This window comes from Dipodomys merriami, unplaced genomic scaffold (assembly GCF_024711535.1).
Source record: "Dipodomys merriami isolate MVZ:Mamm:240054 unplaced genomic scaffold, mDipMer1.0.p SCAF_2, whole genome shotgun sequence".
NCBI lineage: Eukaryota > Metazoa > Chordata > Mammalia > Rodentia > Heteromyidae > Dipodomys > Dipodomys merriami.
In genome coordinates, this window is record NW_027203381.1 from 77,890,114 (window position 1) to 77,909,493 (window position 19,380).

The 19,380-nt window shown below is 39.4% G+C and overlaps 1 protein-coding gene and 1 long non-coding RNA gene across 4 annotated transcripts in view; one reads left to right on the forward strand and one right to left on the reverse strand.

Moving 5' to 3' along the window:
* Positions 1–15,329, forward strand: part of Lsamp (limbic system associated membrane protein) — a 615,403-nt gene extending 600,074 nt beyond the window's left edge. Inside the window, exons 8-9 of one of the 2 annotated variants that reach the window (XM_070030168.1) lie at positions 1,605–1,637; positions 7,643–15,329. In XM_070030168.1, the coding sequence (XP_069886269.1) occupies positions 1,605–1,637; positions 7,643–7,740 (131 nt within the window). In that variant the 3' untranslated portion in view covers positions 7,741–15,329. The remainder of the gene's footprint in view (positions 1–1,604; positions 1,638–7,642) is intronic. The other variant, XM_070030169.1, reaches the window with a different exon arrangement.
* Positions 410–8,290, reverse strand: LOC138832346 (uncharacterized). Of its 2 annotated transcripts, none has more exons than XR_011373543.1 (4): positions 8,202–8,290; positions 4,780–4,838; positions 2,874–2,917; positions 410–591 (listed from the first exon to the last, which is right to left on the reverse strand). It is a non-coding gene; the product is annotated as an uncharacterized lncRNA (long non-coding RNA). The 2 variants fall into 2 exon arrangements; XR_011373542.1 differs by lacking the exon at positions 410–591 and adding an exon at positions 864–1,799.
* Positions 15,330–19,380: the final 4,051 nt, after the last annotated feature.

Here is a 19,380-nt window from a genome sequence, read left to right on the forward strand (position 1 = left end):
GAACTACTCCGATTCCCATTTTCCAAAGTTAGTGGGATGTGAGCATCTATTTACTTTCAGTGACTGTGAGTGTTCTCTTTGGAGCCATTGGGCATGCACAGTGCCTACCAGGCAGGGTCTGAGCTCCAAGAGCCAGGCTGCAGTAGCTGACCCAGCCCTGCCTCAGAGATCACACAAAAACAATTGAAGTCGACAGAGATGAAGAGTCATCTCAAGTTATTTTGAAGGAAAGCAGAGTTTAGCATTCAGAGACTTCACTGGCTCAAGGAGCTAAGGCAGAACTTCCCTGTGGAAGTTGACATCCAAATGCTGAGTGAGTGAGTAAGGTTTTTAGTAGCACTATCATTGGGCCATGAGCCATAGAGCAGACAAAACATGGTGCGGAAATTCATAGAGGAAATCTTGTGAGATGACAGATAGCAAAGAGCCCCCAAGAGCCAAACTAAGGCTTTGTGTCTTAAGCTACCAGAACTCATGAGCAAATCTCAGACAGGATTAGGAGACAGAGGTTCTGTTTAAAAAACTGCAGCTGAAAAGTCTTGTCACATCACTTCATTTCAATCATGTTGCTCAGAGATGTAGGGCTGTGTGCTGAGGGCCAGAGAAAAGAGTATGAGTATATCATAGAGACTCCTAAAGCATTAATCTGGTTCCAAGATTCAACATGGTGTCATAGAAATCTTACATATTTATTTCTAAAGATACAAGTGTCTTGTGGCTTATTTGATAAGGACAATTAAAATGAAACACCTGTGGTCACTTCCAACCTTGGCATTTATTTATATGCTCAATAATTAGCAAACCTACCACCTCTCAGCGCCTCAGGATCTCATCTGAGGTTGACAAGATGTACAATGTGCTGCCTTCATGGAACATATATTCTAATGGAGGAGATAAACTCGAAATGTCTAAGTATGCAACAGGGAAGCATGTGGAGATTAAGTTGCTATTTAGATTATAATACTCAGTAAAGATGAGTGACTCTGAACAATATCATGGTACACATAAATGGACAAGTTAAACTGAAATCCTTTGTCCAGCAGTTTGAAGGTTTAAAACTAAGTAGAGAAGATAATAGAGTGTATTTTTTTTAATATTGGGGAAAATTTCATGGTTTGGGGACATTGCTGTAAAAATCAGGATAAAGTGATCTGGTTAGCAAGACAGAGATGTGGGAAATGAACATTTCACGCAAGTGGAAGAGAGTGCAAGAAGGTTTTCAAGTTTGTATGGATTTGTCTGTTAGAAGAAGAGCAAGAAGTCAATTTGCTTGAGTGGAGTGAACTGGGGATAAAATGGCGAGATGTCCTTGGGGATGAGACACCAACATACTTCTATATGTTCTGGGTTCACAGTCCTCACACACTTGTCTCCCATAACAAGTAGCATCTGTTACGTTTTTACTGTCTCCAACTGCACATTTCTCCAACACAATCTCCTTCCATTTGTCCTTCATTCCATCTCTGTCAATCTCTGTCCTCCTAAAGTCTTCTTTCCTCCTTTCCTCTCATTCTCCTTTCAGTGGAGAGTACCAGACAACTTCCATGTTTGTTTTAAGTGATTAAGAATTATTTTTTTTGTTTTGCTCGATGTTTCTTTTGTAGAAATTGGCACCACCGTGCACTTCAAGCAAAAAGGTATGGCTCTTCCTTCTTATCTTCAATGTGTGAATGACCATCTCCAAGCCAGCTAGTAGTCTATAGTCTTCTATTCTTGAGTTTATTTCAATTCAGTCATTTGTAGTGATGTTTCCATAACAAATGTGGGGCTATTATGCAAGTTGTAAACTTTCTCATTTCCTAAAAAAAAAAAATCATCTTGTCCAACTTATCTGTGTGTGTGTGTGTGTGTGTGTGTGTGTGTGTGTGTGTGTGTGTGTGTGTGTGTGTGTGTGTGTGTAAACCGGTACTGGGGCTTGAACTCAAAGCCTAGGTGCTGTCCTCTTAGTATTTTTTTTTGCTCCAGGCTACTGGTCTTCCAGTTGAACTACAGTGCCACATCTGGAAATGGTGTTTAATTGGAGATAAAAGTATCTCATGGACTTTTCTGCCAGGGATTGGCTTCCACCTGTGATTCGCCAAGCTCAGCCTCCTGAGTAGCTAGAATGACAGGTGTGGGCTATCAGCACCTGGCTTCTATTTTACTTTGGACCATTTTTATACCCCTCAACCTTTAAATGGAGTAAGTTATTTTCAAGCACTCCATGTTCTCCCTCACCACCTCCATTCTTCATCTTCTGGGGTCCATTTTAAATTCTCACAAAGCAGTGTTTTTGGAGAGCCACCTCCTGCTAACAGGCCCCGCCAAGACACACGGGGCATGCTCTGCAGACATTTTTGGGTTTTGAAGGAAACACACTGCTAGATGATGTGTAGACCTAGCAAATGGGGCAGGGGCTCTTAAAAATGAAGCCTTGTTGCAGTTACTATTTCCTCCAGCCCCATCATTCCCCGGATCTTCCTTGAGCCTCACGTCCTGCTGGACCCTCCCAGGTACTGAGGCTTCATGTCCTCATTGACCTTCCGTCAGCCACGTCCCCATGCTCTGCATTCCTGTCTCCACAGGACAGTGCAGTCATCCCAAAAGCTCACTGCACACACCCTAAAATTCAAACAACTTCTAATTCTGAGTTGCCTTCTCCACAAGCCAAATAGATAATATTTATGGCACACTAGAGCCACTGCATGGCTGGACACCACCACCTTTAAGTCTTTGTGGTCACCCACTTGGATTGGTGATTTTCTCACAGGAAGGTGTGTTCTTCTCCGAATTCCAAAGAACATGTGACATCCAAGATCATTATCAAGAGTCAACACCTATTCTGTGGGACTTAGGCTCTCCCAGAATCTAGGAGCCCCAAAGATGATGAGTACCTGGTTGCTGGCTTCCAGTAAAGGTTCATTCTCTTGTTTACAGTCTGCTAACAGGCCCACACACAAGGCAGCAGGAAAGAGGCAGTCCAGAAGATGAATTTGGAAGTAGGGTCATTGGAGACAAAAAAACGAAAACAAAAACAAAACCATAAAACAGCCCATATCTCCTAATGCTAGCTATGATCCTCAAATTACCTATTACATTTAATTATATATAGATACACACACACACACACACACACACACACACACACACACAGAGCCTGGCATTGGTGGCTCACACCTGTAATCCTAGCTACTTAGGAGGCTGAGATCTGAGGATCACAGTTCAAAGCCAGAATAGGCAGTGAGACTCTTAACTCCAATAAATCACCAGAAAACCGGAGGTGGCACTGTGGCTCAAGTGGTGGAATGCCAGCCTTGAGCTGAAGAGCTGAGGGACAGTGCTCAGGCCCAGAGTTCAATCCCCATGACCAACAAAATAATAATAATAATAATAATAATAATAATAATAATAATAATAATAATAATAAACCTATTACATGTTATCTTAATTGACAAGTGTTAAATGTGATGCTTAGAGCTTTGATATGGATGATGAAATGTTGTTGTTGTTGTTTTTAAATTCAAAGACCATTAAGGTAAACATCCACAAGAAATCACTAAAATTTTAAAGGATTGGGGGTTAAAATTCATGCAATGACCCTAGTTTATCTTTGCAAATATTTCAGCCTACCTTAATCTCACTTTGTAGAGGTTGAAAACAATGAACACAGACTAATATAAGAAGAACCCACATTTAGTGCTAAATCCATTACTAAGAGAAAACATCAATACTTGTCTTCCTCTTGTCTGTACATTGCGGGCTTGAATCTCCAATTCATTCATGCAGACAAAGCTGTAGTAGTGACAAATGTATGGCAGGGGGCGCCAAAGTCAATCTTATCACTCTTCCCTGTCAACATGGCTTCCCCAGACACTACAACCACAGGCTTTGCCTGAACATTTAGGTATCAAAGAGAGCTATTTAGAAAACCCTAGATTGTGGTTCTCCTCTGATTAACATTTTTTCACAAATCATTTAGATTTTTTTTTTAATTTTAGTCACTCCACCAGCCCCTGACAATTCTAAAGACTTTAAACTTAGTTCCTCTGGCTGGTTCTGATTCTTTAATGTCTCAAAAGAGTATCCAGGGGTCCCTGGGGCAAGATTAAGGATGGTGTGGAATAAATCCATTCCCCAATCCAGGAAATGAACTCAGAGAAATCAGATGAAACAACACAAACCTGTTGGCCTGATCTGAATTACAAGTATCTGAAAGTACAGGCTCATTTAAAGCAGGTGTTAAAATCAACAACACATTGTTCTTTCTTTGACATTTTAGTGAAATGCCAATGGATCTGGAACCTATAACAGAGTTTCCAGTATAGAGACTTGCTTAAAAAGGGAGGAGGGGAGAAAGCAAGGGAAGAATAAAGGAAGGAAGGAGAATATTCAAATTCTTCAACTTCAGATATTTTATCAATAATTGTACCTTATTTTATTTTATCAATTAATTAATTAATTTTTGGTTATGGGGCTTGAACTCAGGGCCTGGGCATTATCCCTGAGCTTTTCTGCTCAAAACTACCACTCTATCACTTTGAGCAATGGCAGCACTTCTGTTTTCAGGTGGATAATTGGAGGTAAGAGTCTTATAGACTTTTCCGCCTGGGCTGACTTTGAACTGCAATCCTCAGATCTCAGCCTCCTGAGTAACTAGGATTACAGGCATGAGCCACGGGCACTTAGCTGAGTGCACCTTCTATAAGCATTGTTACCCCAAGGTACCACACAGTTTTCACCCAATATCTCAATTACTCTACCAGTGACCCTACCCTGCTTTGTCTCTGGATGTTGACTCACCGACTTGTAGCTGTACCACTGAATTTTTCTCCTTAGTGTTCAACATTAAAAGCTTTGATCTAATTAAAAAATGAATAGATTGGATTCAGGTTAGTATTTCATTTATTTCTGCAATCCAAATTTCTGTTAATAATGATGCCATTATTTACTAACTACCATATACCATGTGTACATATATATATGCCTATATGTATATGTGTGCACAGAATGTGGTTATATACAAAGATAGGATTGTTGTTTGTTAGATGAAAAACATGTCTTAAGTTTTTGCATTGTATGTCTATTTGCCCATCTATTCTTAAGACTAATTTATGTTTGCAGACTCTTGCTTTCATTATATCTGTCAGTATATGAAAGCACGTGCTGAGCCCGGCCATCTGGCATGGGAAATAAGATTTTATCATTTGCATTTCCACAAATAAGCAGAAATTTCATAACTATGAACTAAAACATAATTAATGATTTTGCTGATTATTCTTCCCTGAAATAGCCATTAGCTGAAGTAGTCTCCTATGCAGTCACATATATCTGTAATTGTGTGAACACTTGTGATGATTCCCCAGCTATCACCCGTTAGCCTGGCATTTCTCAAGTCTGTTTATTTACTCTCAAAATCAATTATGACAAGAGCAAGTCACAGAAGCACATGGAATAGCTATCTGAGAGCACTTGATAAGTAATATTTGGTAGAAATGAAGATAAGATATATTTAACAGATACATACAATACATTTCAAATATAAAATAGTGCTATTAGGGATAAAATGAAAGCTGATCAGCATAGGCCTTTCTCCATACCACAGAATAAAATGAGGAAGCAGCAATTAACTGTATTATGTGTACTTAAAAAGCCAAAAATATGTTTGTATATCGTATGTGTATGGATGAATATATCTACAGCATATGCACTTACTATTATTTACAGATATAAACATAGAGTTATACAAATGCATTAGCAAGGATATTATATTAAACATATTTTTCTATGCCTATTAATGTATGTTATATTTTTCAATGATAGGATTTTGCTTTATGTACTAACATTTTTATTTATTTACTAAATTTCATAGCTGTTTTAGCCTTTCACCAATGTCACTCAGTTGCAGGGTGTCAAGATTGTATAATATCCTAATGATGACATGAGATTACAGAGATAATCACAATGTGATATGTATTTTTTTAACTGAACACCCATTTCATAATATTCCAGGGGCAAAACATTTTTTAACAATTTTTAACAATTTTTTAACTCCACAGGTCCTAAGTTGTAGGTAGACTTTCCCCAATGTCTCACCAATATATTCATATTTACTCAAATGTACTCATGAGCTCAGGCTATCTAATGTAGAGAGAAGAGCTAAAAGGGTAAGGAAGTAAAATAGTATCACTGGACTAGAAGCTCAGGAAATGTCAAATGAGAGGACTTTGCTGCTAAAACTTAAAAACCTGTGGGACAAAAGACATGGAAAGAGTAGATTAGGAAGGACATAAGCGAAGCCTAAATCCCTCGGACTCTAGTGCCTGCTCATCAAGAGTTTACCTCAGAATGCTGAATTTCTTTGAGTCTGAATTCCTCATGAGGCAGATATTTCATGGTAGCAAAAGTGCCTTTTCTTAGGAGCCCATAGTCATTCCAAAAAGCAGAGAATTAATTGGGCTAGTTATTTAATTTGTTCATTTGTTTCCATAGTTCTATTCATATAGAGCACAAAACTGAAGTGAGTAAGCCCATGTCTTCATATTTTATAATAAATAATATTCTTTATATTGTCAAGAAGGCATACAGTCATAATTATGTCTACACTGTCAATCCTAGGGCGGCATCAGGGAAGAGAAGCCATGCTAGGTTCAATTCTCAGGTTCAGAGCTCAGACTGCTCCAGGCTTTAACTGCCTTTTAACTTCCCTACTGGACAGGCTTGTTGTTGATGTTGTCCTTAGTGTTTTGATTTTGGAGTTTTTTGTTTCTGTTGTTTTGGTTTTTAATTTTAAAAAATGGTAAATGAAGAGCTTGGGGAAAAACAGGTCCCTAGTTCCTTGGTGAGTTGTTATTGTTTTTGTTTTTGTTTTATGCTGGTCCTGGGGCTTGAACTCAGGGCCTGGTGCCATCCCTGAGCTTTTTGTGCTCAAGGCTAGCACTCTATCACTTGAACCATAGATCCACTTCAGTCTGTTTGGTAGTCAATGGAAGAAAAGGGTCTCTTGCAGACTTTCTTGCCCAGGCTGGCTTTGAACCCCAATCCTCTGAGATCCCAGCATCCTGAGTAGCTAGGATCATAGGCCTGAGCCCCCAGAGTGCAGCTCAATTTCCTCTTAAGATTCTACAATTTTCTTCTTTGCTCAAGCGTCACCCATTCATAACTGTTACTTTGTAACAATTTCTCTCCCAAATTAAGAAATAAATAATTATCATTTCTCTACTAAGACACAAAGGAGTCATGGACTGGCTCCATGTTTTATTGATGGAGCTGTTTTGCCCAATGGACAACACACTGTGGGGTTGCTGAGAGCCCCCTTAGCAATCTTGGAACTTCAATCAACTCTGGCCTCATGGGTGCTTTGTGGGAAAGAACATGGGAGAGGAGCTGGGTGGCCAAGGGACTGCAGGGTCACCAGACAGCCATAATAGCCTGTGTAGAGTTTTTCCAGCAATAGTTTTGGACTTAAGTGTTTCAGCAACAGATTTCCCTTTAAGATGCTTGTACCTCACGGTGGACAAGAGCTTAGGGAAATTGCAAGCCCTTCCTAAGCACAGGCATAGAGGTATCAATAGCTAGCCTAGCTTTCCCTGACAGCAGTCAGCTGTCCCTTAGAATGGCAGTCTATAATTTCTCTTTTCTCTCTCTCCCTTTTTTTTCTCTGCAGGACCTGGATCGGTGAGAGGAATCAATGGATCCATCAGTCTGGCTGTACCACTGTGGCTGCTGGCAGCATCTCTGCTCTGCCTTCTCAGCAAATGTTAATAGAATAAAAATTTAAGAATAATTAAACATACACACACACAAAAAATGTCACACAGGATACAGAGAGAGAGAGAGAGAAAGAGAGAGTGTGCAAGATTGGGGGGGAGAACATTTATTTCACAGTTTTGTGTGTTTATAAATGAGGGGGAAATAATGCAAACGAAGAAACAGATACAACATTTTAAACAATGTTAAAGTCCATCAATAAAAAATATACCTATACTTCAGAGTGGGGAAACAAAATGCTACCAGGATGTGTGTGTATCTACTAAGCAAATGAAGGCTTGTGTAAAGACTCCATCATGCTAAAGACATCTGATGTTGTAAAAATAATAATAATAATATTAATAATAATAAGACAAGAAATACCAGTTGGAAATTAAGCAAATCCCCACACACACTTTATTCTTCCTTCCTTCATCCTTTTTCACTTGTGGGGAAAAAAAAAATCAAGATCTTACCTTCGGTGTTTATATTGCCATGATCTTTTACTTCTGTTTTTCATTTGAGCTGACCTGTAGCCATTTTGGACTATCAATGGAGTCCCTGTGTTGAGCTTTGGCCAGGCTCTCCTGCCTTCACGAACTCTCCAACTTTTGAGATCCTCCCCTCCCCCTCCAGTGTGTTCGATCCTCCCCTAGGCCTCATTCCAAACAGTCCCTTTCTATCCACCCCTTCTCTTCACCCTCACTACTACCCCTTCCTCCCCCCGCCCCCTCCAGAGCACTCATCAGGCCGCAAATGCTAGGAAGTGCCATTTTAATTTCTCTCCACTGTGCGCGTGTGCCCAAGTCTCTCTATCTCAAGTGAGTGTACATGTGTATGAGCGTGTGTGTGTCTCTCTCTAAAGCATGCCAAGGGAATGGCCCGTGTGTACATAGACTCATTGTGCTGTAGATGCTGTCCTGCATTGTAATTGTGAGATGCGGCTGTCACTAGTTGCTTGGGGAGATGATGGGGTGGGGGAAGGAAGGGGAAGGGAGGGAGGCAAAGAGCAGAGTTCCCCCTCTCGTTCATGGCTGTCACATGACATCAGTGTGTATTCAACCTGAGCTGTGCCCCTTCCAAGGCCAGCACCCCCATGTTCCTCCCAGTCTCATCATCAGAGCCCAGTCGGGAGTCACCCAGAATATCACTGTCCGTGAACGTGCCTACGACCCATTGGGGTGAGCGAACAGTGGGACAGACCAGCGATGCCAATGACCTAGGGGAGCAGAGTGTCCGACGTCACAAGTCAGAGGGATTCATAGAATTCCTGGCATGTTTGCAGCTGGGCCCAGTGCCGCTGGTAGAGCATGCAGCCTGAACTGAACAAACCCCCAGAGTCAGGAAAGTGTCCAAGTGGTATCTCCCGAGGGAAGATGGATGGACCACATGGAGCTCCTAAGCAGCCCGGTTCTGCCTCCTTCCTAATCTTCGAATAACACTGCATCTACCCCATCAATTCCCCCGAGCAGCCATTGTTTCCTCTTTCAGATATAAAATTGTGAGAACGAGGGAGACAGGAAAAGTGAACAGATGCCCAAGTCCATTCCCACTTCTGGGGACACTGTGAGGCATTGCCTATAATTCCGTGTACTCCTTTGCAGATTTTTGCCCTGGTGTTCTAAGCTGATATTTTGTTTGGGTTACCCACTTTGTCTCCCTTCTCTTCTACCACTGATGTGTGTAGCACCAGTGTTCACAGTGGTTCATCATTATCCTAAGCCAGACCAATAAAAATTGCATTCTATTCACCTTTGCCGTTCTATTTAAATGGAAATCCATCTGGGTCATCTGGATACTAACACTAAAACATGAGCTAATCCTTTCACCAAATATCTCAGCAACTGGACATTACTTCCGATAGAAATTGTGTAAGCAATACAGGCTTGACATCTCCACATCACCAAAAGAGTTTTCTTGAGTAAGGTCTTGCAGAGATTGCTGGCTGTCTGCAGATAGTTAGCTTTGCCAGATAACCAACCATTGCTCTTGCCTACACTATGGGCATGTTGGAAGTGGATCCTGTTGTGCAATGACAGGGGTTTATTGTTGAGGTCATAATAAAATGTAATCACCCAGAGCCAAATATGGTAGTTCATCTCGTTTTTGAACTTTGAAAACAGCTGTGATATTATATAAAACAAGAAAATTCATGAAAGAAAGAAGAAAGACAAAGAAGAAAGACAAAAAGAAAAAGAATGAGAAAGAAAAGGAAAGAAAAAAGAGAAGGGGCCTGGAGGAAGTGTTTCAAAACTCTTCTAGGGAGTCTGTATTCTTATGACACATTCTTCTCATGATTTTTCAACATAAAACAACAATTTGGGGATGAGTATATATGGCAGATCTTGAGATAGGACAAAACTCTTGATCACAAAGGTAGGCTAGTAAAATACACCCAAAACCCACGTTCCTTTGTAGCATTCATTTATTGACAGAAGTTTCTCTAACAATTTGGTCTTCTTAGTAGAAGAATAAAAGAATATGTGTTCCCCATATGTTGACCAGATATCCACATTGTTAAGTGGAAACTTTAGAAAAATGCATGCTAATTTAAAATACAGAAAGGGAAAAGGAGCTGATGGTTCTGATGTCATTAGTATTCAGTTTAGGAACAGATGCTGGTGGACTGCCACAGGTTTTAGTCACACATCTGGTCTTACCGTCTCCACCTTACCACAAGGAAAAGGTCTTGGTTTTATGGGAGGAGTTTCCCCATTGAAAACAACTTAACCATGACTGCACTATTTGTGTTCTTGGTTTTGCTATAATAAGCCATCTATTGAACATAAACCTAGGTCTTTTAAGTATGGTGATTTCCTGTATCTCTATAGGATTCTGAGATCCTGAGATCTCTATATGATCCACATTAAGAATATTTTCCATTTCAGAAAGAAATATTGGCCCTAGAGCACTCATAGTCTGAAAATGTCTTTAGACCATGTAGAGAATGGACAGCAGCATAGCTCAGAAAATAAGGCCAGACAAAGGACCCCAAGAAATCATGGAATCTTAACACAAGACTTTTTAGAGTTTAATCACCTTACTATAAATCCGTCCAAGAATCTTGTTTGTGAGTAACCAATGCACTTAAAAAAAACAGGGTGGAAATAATATACTGACAGAAATGAATGCATCAATTCATTTGAACACAATATACTTCATGTCTTTTACATACAAAATGCAACTTTATCATCCATAAAACAAAATCCTTCCCCTTGACTATTAAGAAAAGTAGAAGTGCCCTTGCCCCTTTCTAAAGAATGAGAACCATCCTAGGTTTTATAACAAGATCACTGTAATTATAATCTGTGCAGTTGGTTATCAAAAAGATTTTGCCTCCTTAGATGAACATTTTTCTTGTTTTAAGACATAAAATCCTTTTGTACAAAAAGAAGCAAGTCTGATATAAAGGTAGATGGGAAGGGTTATCTTACTAGCTTTTGCCTTTCTTCCAACTCAGACTGCTTTTCTTTTTTTCTCTTGCCTTGAGCATTTATTTTTTTCTGAAACTACATAGTCACACAACTGGGGCTATTCCTAGAGACCTTGGAAAAATACTCGTGATTTCCATGTTCTTGGGGGAAAGAAGCACAAATCTGTTTCGCCTCCAAAGATGGACTTACCTCCTTTGCATACAGCACCTAAATTCCTTAGCATGAAATCGTTTTGAGATATTACCTACCAAGTTGTGACTTTCACACTCCAGACTCACAAATACATCCTTGAGTTGATTATGGTTTGACTCTTTCTACTGGCTAGTTTCCCTGAATTTCTCATTTTGTTCTTTGCAGGCTTTGAATTATTTGTAGAAACACTATATATATAAATATATGTATGTGTGTGTGGGTGTGTTTTTAATCTTATCTTTACAGATGCTATATTTACAATAATGTATGTATTATAAGAAAAATTAGAAGAATGGTTTAACCTTAAATGAAAGTATTGAATTTGGTTTATTAAAAAAGAAACTATGCTTAATTTAGAAAGACATGGAGCCCCATTTTATAATTATATGTTTAAAAGAAATCTGCTTCTAGACAATGTATGCTAGGAATAACCATGTCTTCATTTATTTCTTCATGTTTATAAACATTTAGCTTGAATTTAGTCTTGGTTCCCAAAAGCTATCCAGTTTTACAGCAATCTAATTGCAATGCTAGACCCAATTTTAAAAAGTTTTAAAAATCTGAGACAAATATATGTATTTTTTAAAAATGTTGAGATAAGACGCTGAGTTAAGAAACCCAAATCTAATTTATAAAGTCTCCTTTGCCCCAATGATGTGAATTTCCCATCACGGTTGGCATAATATCTGTAAACATTTCACTAAATGCAAAATGGAGTTTACATTTATATGCCTACAAGTGGGGAAAGAAGTAAACTATGGGCATTTGCATTTGAGTTTGTTGTCCAAATGTTGCCAACTGAAATTCAAGAATTTGTTTTTATCGGCCATGTACATGATTTAACTCTTGGCAAGGAAGCTGGTGTTAATATTAGGTTTAGGTTTAACATTTACACCAGAGAAATGTTTATGGATATTGTGGAAACCTTACTTTCAAATCTTGATTTCTTCTCAGTGCATTTACATACTTTGTGTTGATTAATAAATTAGGCACTAATCATGTGTAAATCAATGTAAATTACTAGTTTATGTATATGATATAAACTATGTAAACTTCATTTTTCCACACAGGGCCAGAGTTCAGCTAAGTCTATAAATCTTAAAGAAAACAACAGCAACAACAATGAATGAGATTAAGAAAAACCAAAGCATTGCATAAGTCAAATGGCAAGAAATAGAATTAAAGGCCCCAAATTAAGGTTTTCTCACTAAAAACACCCAGACCCAGGAAAACATCTTACAGATTTCAGTCCTGCCCCAGGTCATGAGTGAACCTTCTGGTTCTTACCAGGAATAAGTGGAGCTGCTCCTACCTGTTATACAGTGAACTCTTCTGGCCCAAACTAAGGGGCGTAAAGAGAATCAGAGGAAGAGTTTGAAGGGTTCATGTGTCTGCGGTATCTACTCTCAGGTGTCCCTTCATTTATTCTTCATCATCTTAGTCATCTTATTTAAATTATTCCAGGAAAATTCCCCCTGCTTTGAGGATCAGAATAGGATTGTTTCTGTTTTCCACACAACAACAGTGTTGGTAAGGTTCCTTAGTCATTTTAACTCTAATAAATAATGAGATATAAGAACAGGTTTCGTCCCTGAGAAATATCTTGCTAAGTCAGTGTAGAAAATAATGATTTTACCTTATATAGTAGCCCCATGTTCCTATACGTGTACGTTGAATGTTACAAATAAGGGGGAGAATCATTATCAGCTGAGATGAAGTCTTTCTCAGGCTTTCTGAACTGCCTGATACATTTAACAGAAAGGTATTTATGTATTCTATTCAATCTAAACACACTGAAGTTAAAGAGTCATCAAATAGATGACTGCAGGAACCACATGAATGTTCTTGGATTGCAAGAAATTTGCTTGTAGTACACTCCTTTCCCAACAGAAAAGACAACTGTGAAGTAGAAAGTGAATGGCATTGGGGGGTCACAAAAATTGGACTGTAGCCCTGAGTCTGGCCACAAAAAAAGAAAGAAAAAAGAAAGAGAGAAAGAAAGAAAGAAAAAGTGTGGCATCAGCAAGATCATTTACCTTCCCAACAGTTTTCTCATCCTGGAAAAGAAGTTTAAATGGCATGTTTAAAATCTCTTCCAGTGCTACCCTGTCTCATTGTGAATAAGAATTTAATGCTCATTTTTTGCTCTTCCCACCTAATATAGCCAAGCAGCTGTTTGTCATCTCTACTTGAATCTCAAACCACTCATTCTACCATTTCCATGACAAAAGTCCAAGATGTCCTAGAAATCAGGGTCTCTGGACTGATTCCATAATTCTCTTGACAAAAATCTTCTTGACAACCTGGGAAAAGGACACCTTCAGACTGCACTGAGGGTGTTGGAATAGCTGGGGTGTTTTCCCTGTTTATGATATTAGAAAATCTAACTGTTGAACTGTATTTTAATAACTTTTCTTAGGAGGGAAAATAGCCAGACTGAGTATTATGCATAAGACAAATGAGTAAATTGTACATATGAAAGGAAACTATTTTCTTTCATCCTGGGCCAAAGGCCTCATTATAGTAAATGTGTGTCCTTGGAAACTCTTGGTTTGTGCTGATGGCAGAGAGCATGTGGTCCCAGGCAAGTTCAGAAGGCTGATCACGAAAAACAGGCAAGGCAATATGTTTTGCTTGGGAGGGAAATTCTGCAGGGTTAAGTTCCCTAAAGCTTAACCTGCAGACAAGGAAATCAAGAATGTGGACAAAAGAAAAACAATCCTCATTCTTAAAACTACTGAGTTCACACCATTTAAAGAAGAGAGACTGAAAATAGGGTAGAAATAAACATCTTTTAGGAGGCCACAGCTGGAGACAGTAAAATTTATCAAAGCCAAACAAAGGAAAATTGAGTTCTCTAAGAAGAGTTAGCTTAAGCAGAAAGGATGGTTTCTGGAGCAGTGAACCACGAATTCTCTTGTGCTGTGTTCTAGATGGATTGAGCCCTGGTCCAGTGTGCTATTCTGACCTCAAGGCTGAGTTTAGCATCTGCCCCAAATTATCTTTTCATTTATTGTCCGAAGGAGTAGAGGAATTTTGTCTCCAAGACACTGAAGAAAGGGGTTATTCATTACCCACCATTTCACTTTGTGTAGATCAGGACAAACAACAGACTTAGGAGTGTTTAGGAAGCTCTTCCTGTGAAACGACTCCCCAGTGCCGTGGCTATTTCAGAGGTACCTCTTTGGGGGGTATATTCCTGAATCTATTCCTAGAGTTACATTCTTCTCTGTGCAAGCCTTCTCTCTATAAAGCCAGGCACAGCAAAAATATGCTTTGCAAATGAAGACAACACATGGAACTACTAGCTTTGTGGCACGCAGCAGCAACCCTGAGCTCTTGGGAGCCTTTTTAGTAACCCAACTTCCCTAACTCTTTGCTCTTCTCCAGAGACTGCAAATGGTTCATCCCGGTGACTTGTAGCCAAGATCTGCCCTCTTACGTTTTTTTCCTGGGAGGAGGGATGCTAAAGGGAAAATACCAGGGGGAGCGAAGCACAGGAGACTTCCAACTCCCTACTGCACCGCAACCCCCGACTGCTTCACTCCTTCCTCTTCATTGTTCTACTGAAGAGTGTATAAATCCTGCTCTCGGTTAGAATTCTCCTTATTAACAGTGTTATATACATATAAATATATATATATATGAATATATTCCTTTTTTCAACCCTGTAGACATGAACTGATCTTCCCTTGATGATACAAACACCTGGCCATGTTTTTGTTTGAGTTTTTTGTTGCTCAAGGTATTTTATCTTTATGTTTATCAGGTGGATTTTTTTTTCCTCCTGGATACTAGCTCTGTGAAGGAAAATTAAAAGCGCAGTGTGTGTAAAAAAAAAAATCAAAATTTTAAAAAAAGCTTTTTTTTCCTTTTTAAATGTATTTAAATTCTATTTCTCTCTTCTGTTACTTTACTCATATGAATGCTCTGCTCTTCTGTGATCTTAAAACAAAATGAAATAAACGTGGAAAAGAAGATATGTGGTGGTCGACCCGAGTCATGTCATCTTGTGGTTGGTTACACTTTTACAAGGGTTTGTGACTAAGTTAGGAAATGAAGATGATCATGAATATTGCACGGGCAAGAGGTAGACAAAATACTTTTTAAAAACCACTTGAAGGCTTTCTAGAGATATCTGTTTTCCTGCAGAAGTGAATGTTCTATTCACAATCATTGTCTTCACCTAAGGGAAGAGATTGTCTAAAATTCTGCATTTCCCCTTCCCTTCTTCTTCCTTAAGGTATTATAAGAAATAAAAGAAAATGGCCACTGGACAGCTGCAGAAAAAGCATTGAAGAGTTCTTGAGTGAAAACTTGAGAGCTTGGGATAGGAACATTAGGGATTATAGGCTTCCTTTGGAGTCTCCATTTCAGTGGTTATCTTTCAGGGATCATTTTAATGAGATCCTGTGTGATATCAGTAGGAGAAACTATACTACCTCCCAAAGCCACCTATTATTTCTTCTTATGTAAATACAGTTTTCTATTCTTGCTAAGAGCTATTATCTCCTCAAAACCTTTCCAGAATCTATATAGAATCCCTGTAGCATTGCCCTGGGCAGACAGGAGATGTCAAGAGACAATAACAAACCAGAAATCTACACTTGGAAGGGGTGAAGGTGGCGAATTATTTATCAGAAGTGGCTGGAAGGGTCTGGAGTTTTACTCTTGGGATACAAATCAGATCTGAAGCACTTCCAAGAGGACTGATGGGAACTGAAAAGTGTATATAGGGGAGGAGAGAATAGAGTTTAAAGGGTTTCGCACTCCGGTTTGGCTTCTGAGGAAAGCATCTCAGACAGAACAAAACTCTTTCTCCCCTCCAGTTTTAGAGATAATATTTGAAAAAAAATCAGAAAACACCTCTTTGCAATATATTTACCAAACTCAGACTTAAAGACAAAACTGCCCTGGGTTAGAATTTTCCTTATTAATTCTCCAGGTCTATGAAACTTAAGACACTAGCTGCAAGCACAGAACCTTCAGATAACCCTCATTACTGTTCAAATTTATTCCAACTACAACTCAGGGGTCTTAACTCCCCCTTTGGGTTCAACAGATTGCTGGAATGACTGACAAACTCAGAAAACATTATACTTAAAGAGTTTAGTTTATAATAATTAAGAAATACCAATCAAAACCAGCTGAAGCCAGATGCTGGTGGCTAACACCTGTAATCCCAACTACTCAGGAACCTTATGTCTGAGGATCCAAGTTCACATCAATCAGGGCACTGAAGTCCATGAGACTCTTACCTCCAATTAATCACTAGAAAACTGGAAATGGAGCTGTGGCTCTAAGTGGTAGAATATTAGTCTTGAACAAAAGAGCTCAGGAACAGCGCCCACACCCTGAATTCAAGCCTCTTGACTGACAAAGACAAAAGAAGATCAGTGGAAAGGAGAGTCTCATAGGGCACAGTCTAGAATTCCAAATGTGAGATTTCAGGAAGCATTACACTTTTTTGTTTGTTTGTTTGTTTGTTTTTGTGGTCGTGGGGCTTGAACTCTGGACCTGAGCACTGTCCCTCAGCTCTTCAGCTTAAGGTGAGCACTTTACCACTTGGGCCACAGCACCACTTCTGGTTTGGGGGTGGTTAATTGGAGATTCAAGTATCTCACCGACTTTTCCTGCCCTGGATGGGTTTGACCTGGATCCTCAGAGCTCAGCCTCCTGAGTAGCTAGGATTGCAGACATGAGCCACTCCCCGCCACCCCACCCCAGCATGACTCTTCTACTACACTGATAAGTCACAACAGAATATTATCAACCAGGGAATGTAACCTAAGCTCTGCTGTTCACAATTTTTGTTCCTTTTTAATTTTGTGTGGTGATTTTGTTTTGTTTTGTTTTTCTTTGAGGTCTCATTATAAAGAAATGGATGGGTGGAATCCCTGGCCACAGGCCAAGCTCAGATCCCTGCACCTCTTCCCTGTCCAAAGGTCACATTGATACCTTGTGATTCCAAGGCCACATCCTCTATTTACCAGACTGGTCTTTCTAGCAAGACCAGCTCCATTCTAGCTTGCCTTATCAGCACAAAATATTAGGTGGCCATCATAAATAACAAAGAAAAGACTATGACTTGGAAAATTCCAAGCAATTAGAAATTATCTCCCAGGACCAGGGGACAAAGACCAGTCAGAGACTTTATTTCAATACATTCCATTCCATTACCAGTCTTAGGAAATCAAGGTCTCTAAATTTTCTGAGATGACTTGAGATTTCATTTCCTTTAAGCAACATAAACCAGTATTGGAAAGCCAGCCCTCTTTCAGGCTTCACAATGTTAAGTGCCTCTGAGAAAATTCTATTACAACTCATTTTCTTCTCACTTTACATCATTGGTTTGAAATAACTAATGAGAGCTAGAAAAAAAGGTGAGTCTGTGATCCTGATCTCTTAAGGAAAGGACTCAGTGTTTATATATATATATATATATATATATATATATATATATATATAATTTTTTTGTAAAAATACTGTTCAGAGGGGTTACAGTTACGTGAGTAGGGTAATGAGTACATTTCCTATCAAGCATTGTTACCTCCTCCTTTGTTTTTCCCCTAACAATCCTTCCCTCCCAACCTCCCTAACTCCTCCCTGAAATTGTAAAGTTCCTTTTCAACATAGTGTCTTGTACATCTCACTGTTACAATGGGCCAGTGGTTTTTGCACTTCCAATCATCCCATTTGCCTAGCATGCTGCTGTCCAACAGCTCATAAATATTTGTCACAATGGGATTAAGCTGTGTTCTATTTCCCCAATAAATCTGCTACATGAAGAATTTTTCCATGTCAATGACTATAGCTTCATGGTTGCTCTAGAAGATTTCTGAATCCAAATCTATGAAACAAAACATAAATCCTTCCTGTATGCAAAACCATTATTTTTATTATATACAAACATGGAAGATTTGCCAAAGTCCCTACAGAGATAAGTAAATGGCAAAAGCACACACTTTCCCTAGGATTTTGAACAATATAGAAAAAAATGAAGATCTCTAATGGTTCAAACTTTCTAAGAAGAGTCACATATGGGTATAAGAAAACTTCCTTCCATAGTCACTTGCCCCATTCAATACTTGGGCAGACATGAGCCATCAGGCCATCAATATAATGTACAAAGGAAAGCCATCATGTTTTCCTTTGCTTCCTTCCTCCTGATAGATTTCTATTTGGGTAAATTCCTATAGGAAGAAAAAACAAGCAAAAATAAAGGTCTCAGAAATAAGAGGACACAACAGGAAAAGGACTGAGAATGACTTCTAGATTGGACATTTCTGAGCAACTCAAAGCTTTAAAAAGTTGAGTTGTGAGTGTAATAAATGTTGCTTATAAACATGCTTCTCGGGTCTGCTCAGTCCCTTCACACTTAGACCTTTCTAACACCAGCTAGCAAGACTGGGCTAAACCTATTAACCATGTCTGGAGCCCAGCCAACAAAGTAATTGCCCAAAAAGAAGCAGGGAGTCCAGCTGTTGAATATCCAGAGTTCTGTCAAGGCACAAGGGCTCCTCCACATTGTTACATGGTAAAACAAACAAACAAATAAGCCACACCCCAATTGGGATTCTTTATAAGGAAGCCAGTGAGTGCATGTGGACTCTTGTTGCAAAGACCAGTAGCCCTGTAGTTATACTTAACACTGTCAGAAAACTGAGCTATGGGAGCAGGAAAGCAGAGAAAGAGTAGAGAAATAATACCAACAAACCAGATCAACTCCAATGGAGAGCTGAAGTGTGATCCCATGGTGACCCAAGAAGAGCCAAGAGACAAGACATAGGATAGACAAGACAGGACATGAGGCATGGCATTCCAGTGCCTGAGGTGGTCTGTGCCTAAATAGGTCAGGTCATGGGGCAGGGTCACAGGGAGCTTGAGAGTTCATAACCCAAGACTGGCAGATCCAGTAATCTATTGTCCAAGTCCCTGTCCCTGCCTCTAGGAATTCAGGTACACCCATCATCTGGAAGGTGGTATTTCCATGCCTTCACCAAAGACAAGATGGTCCAGTTAAACCCAA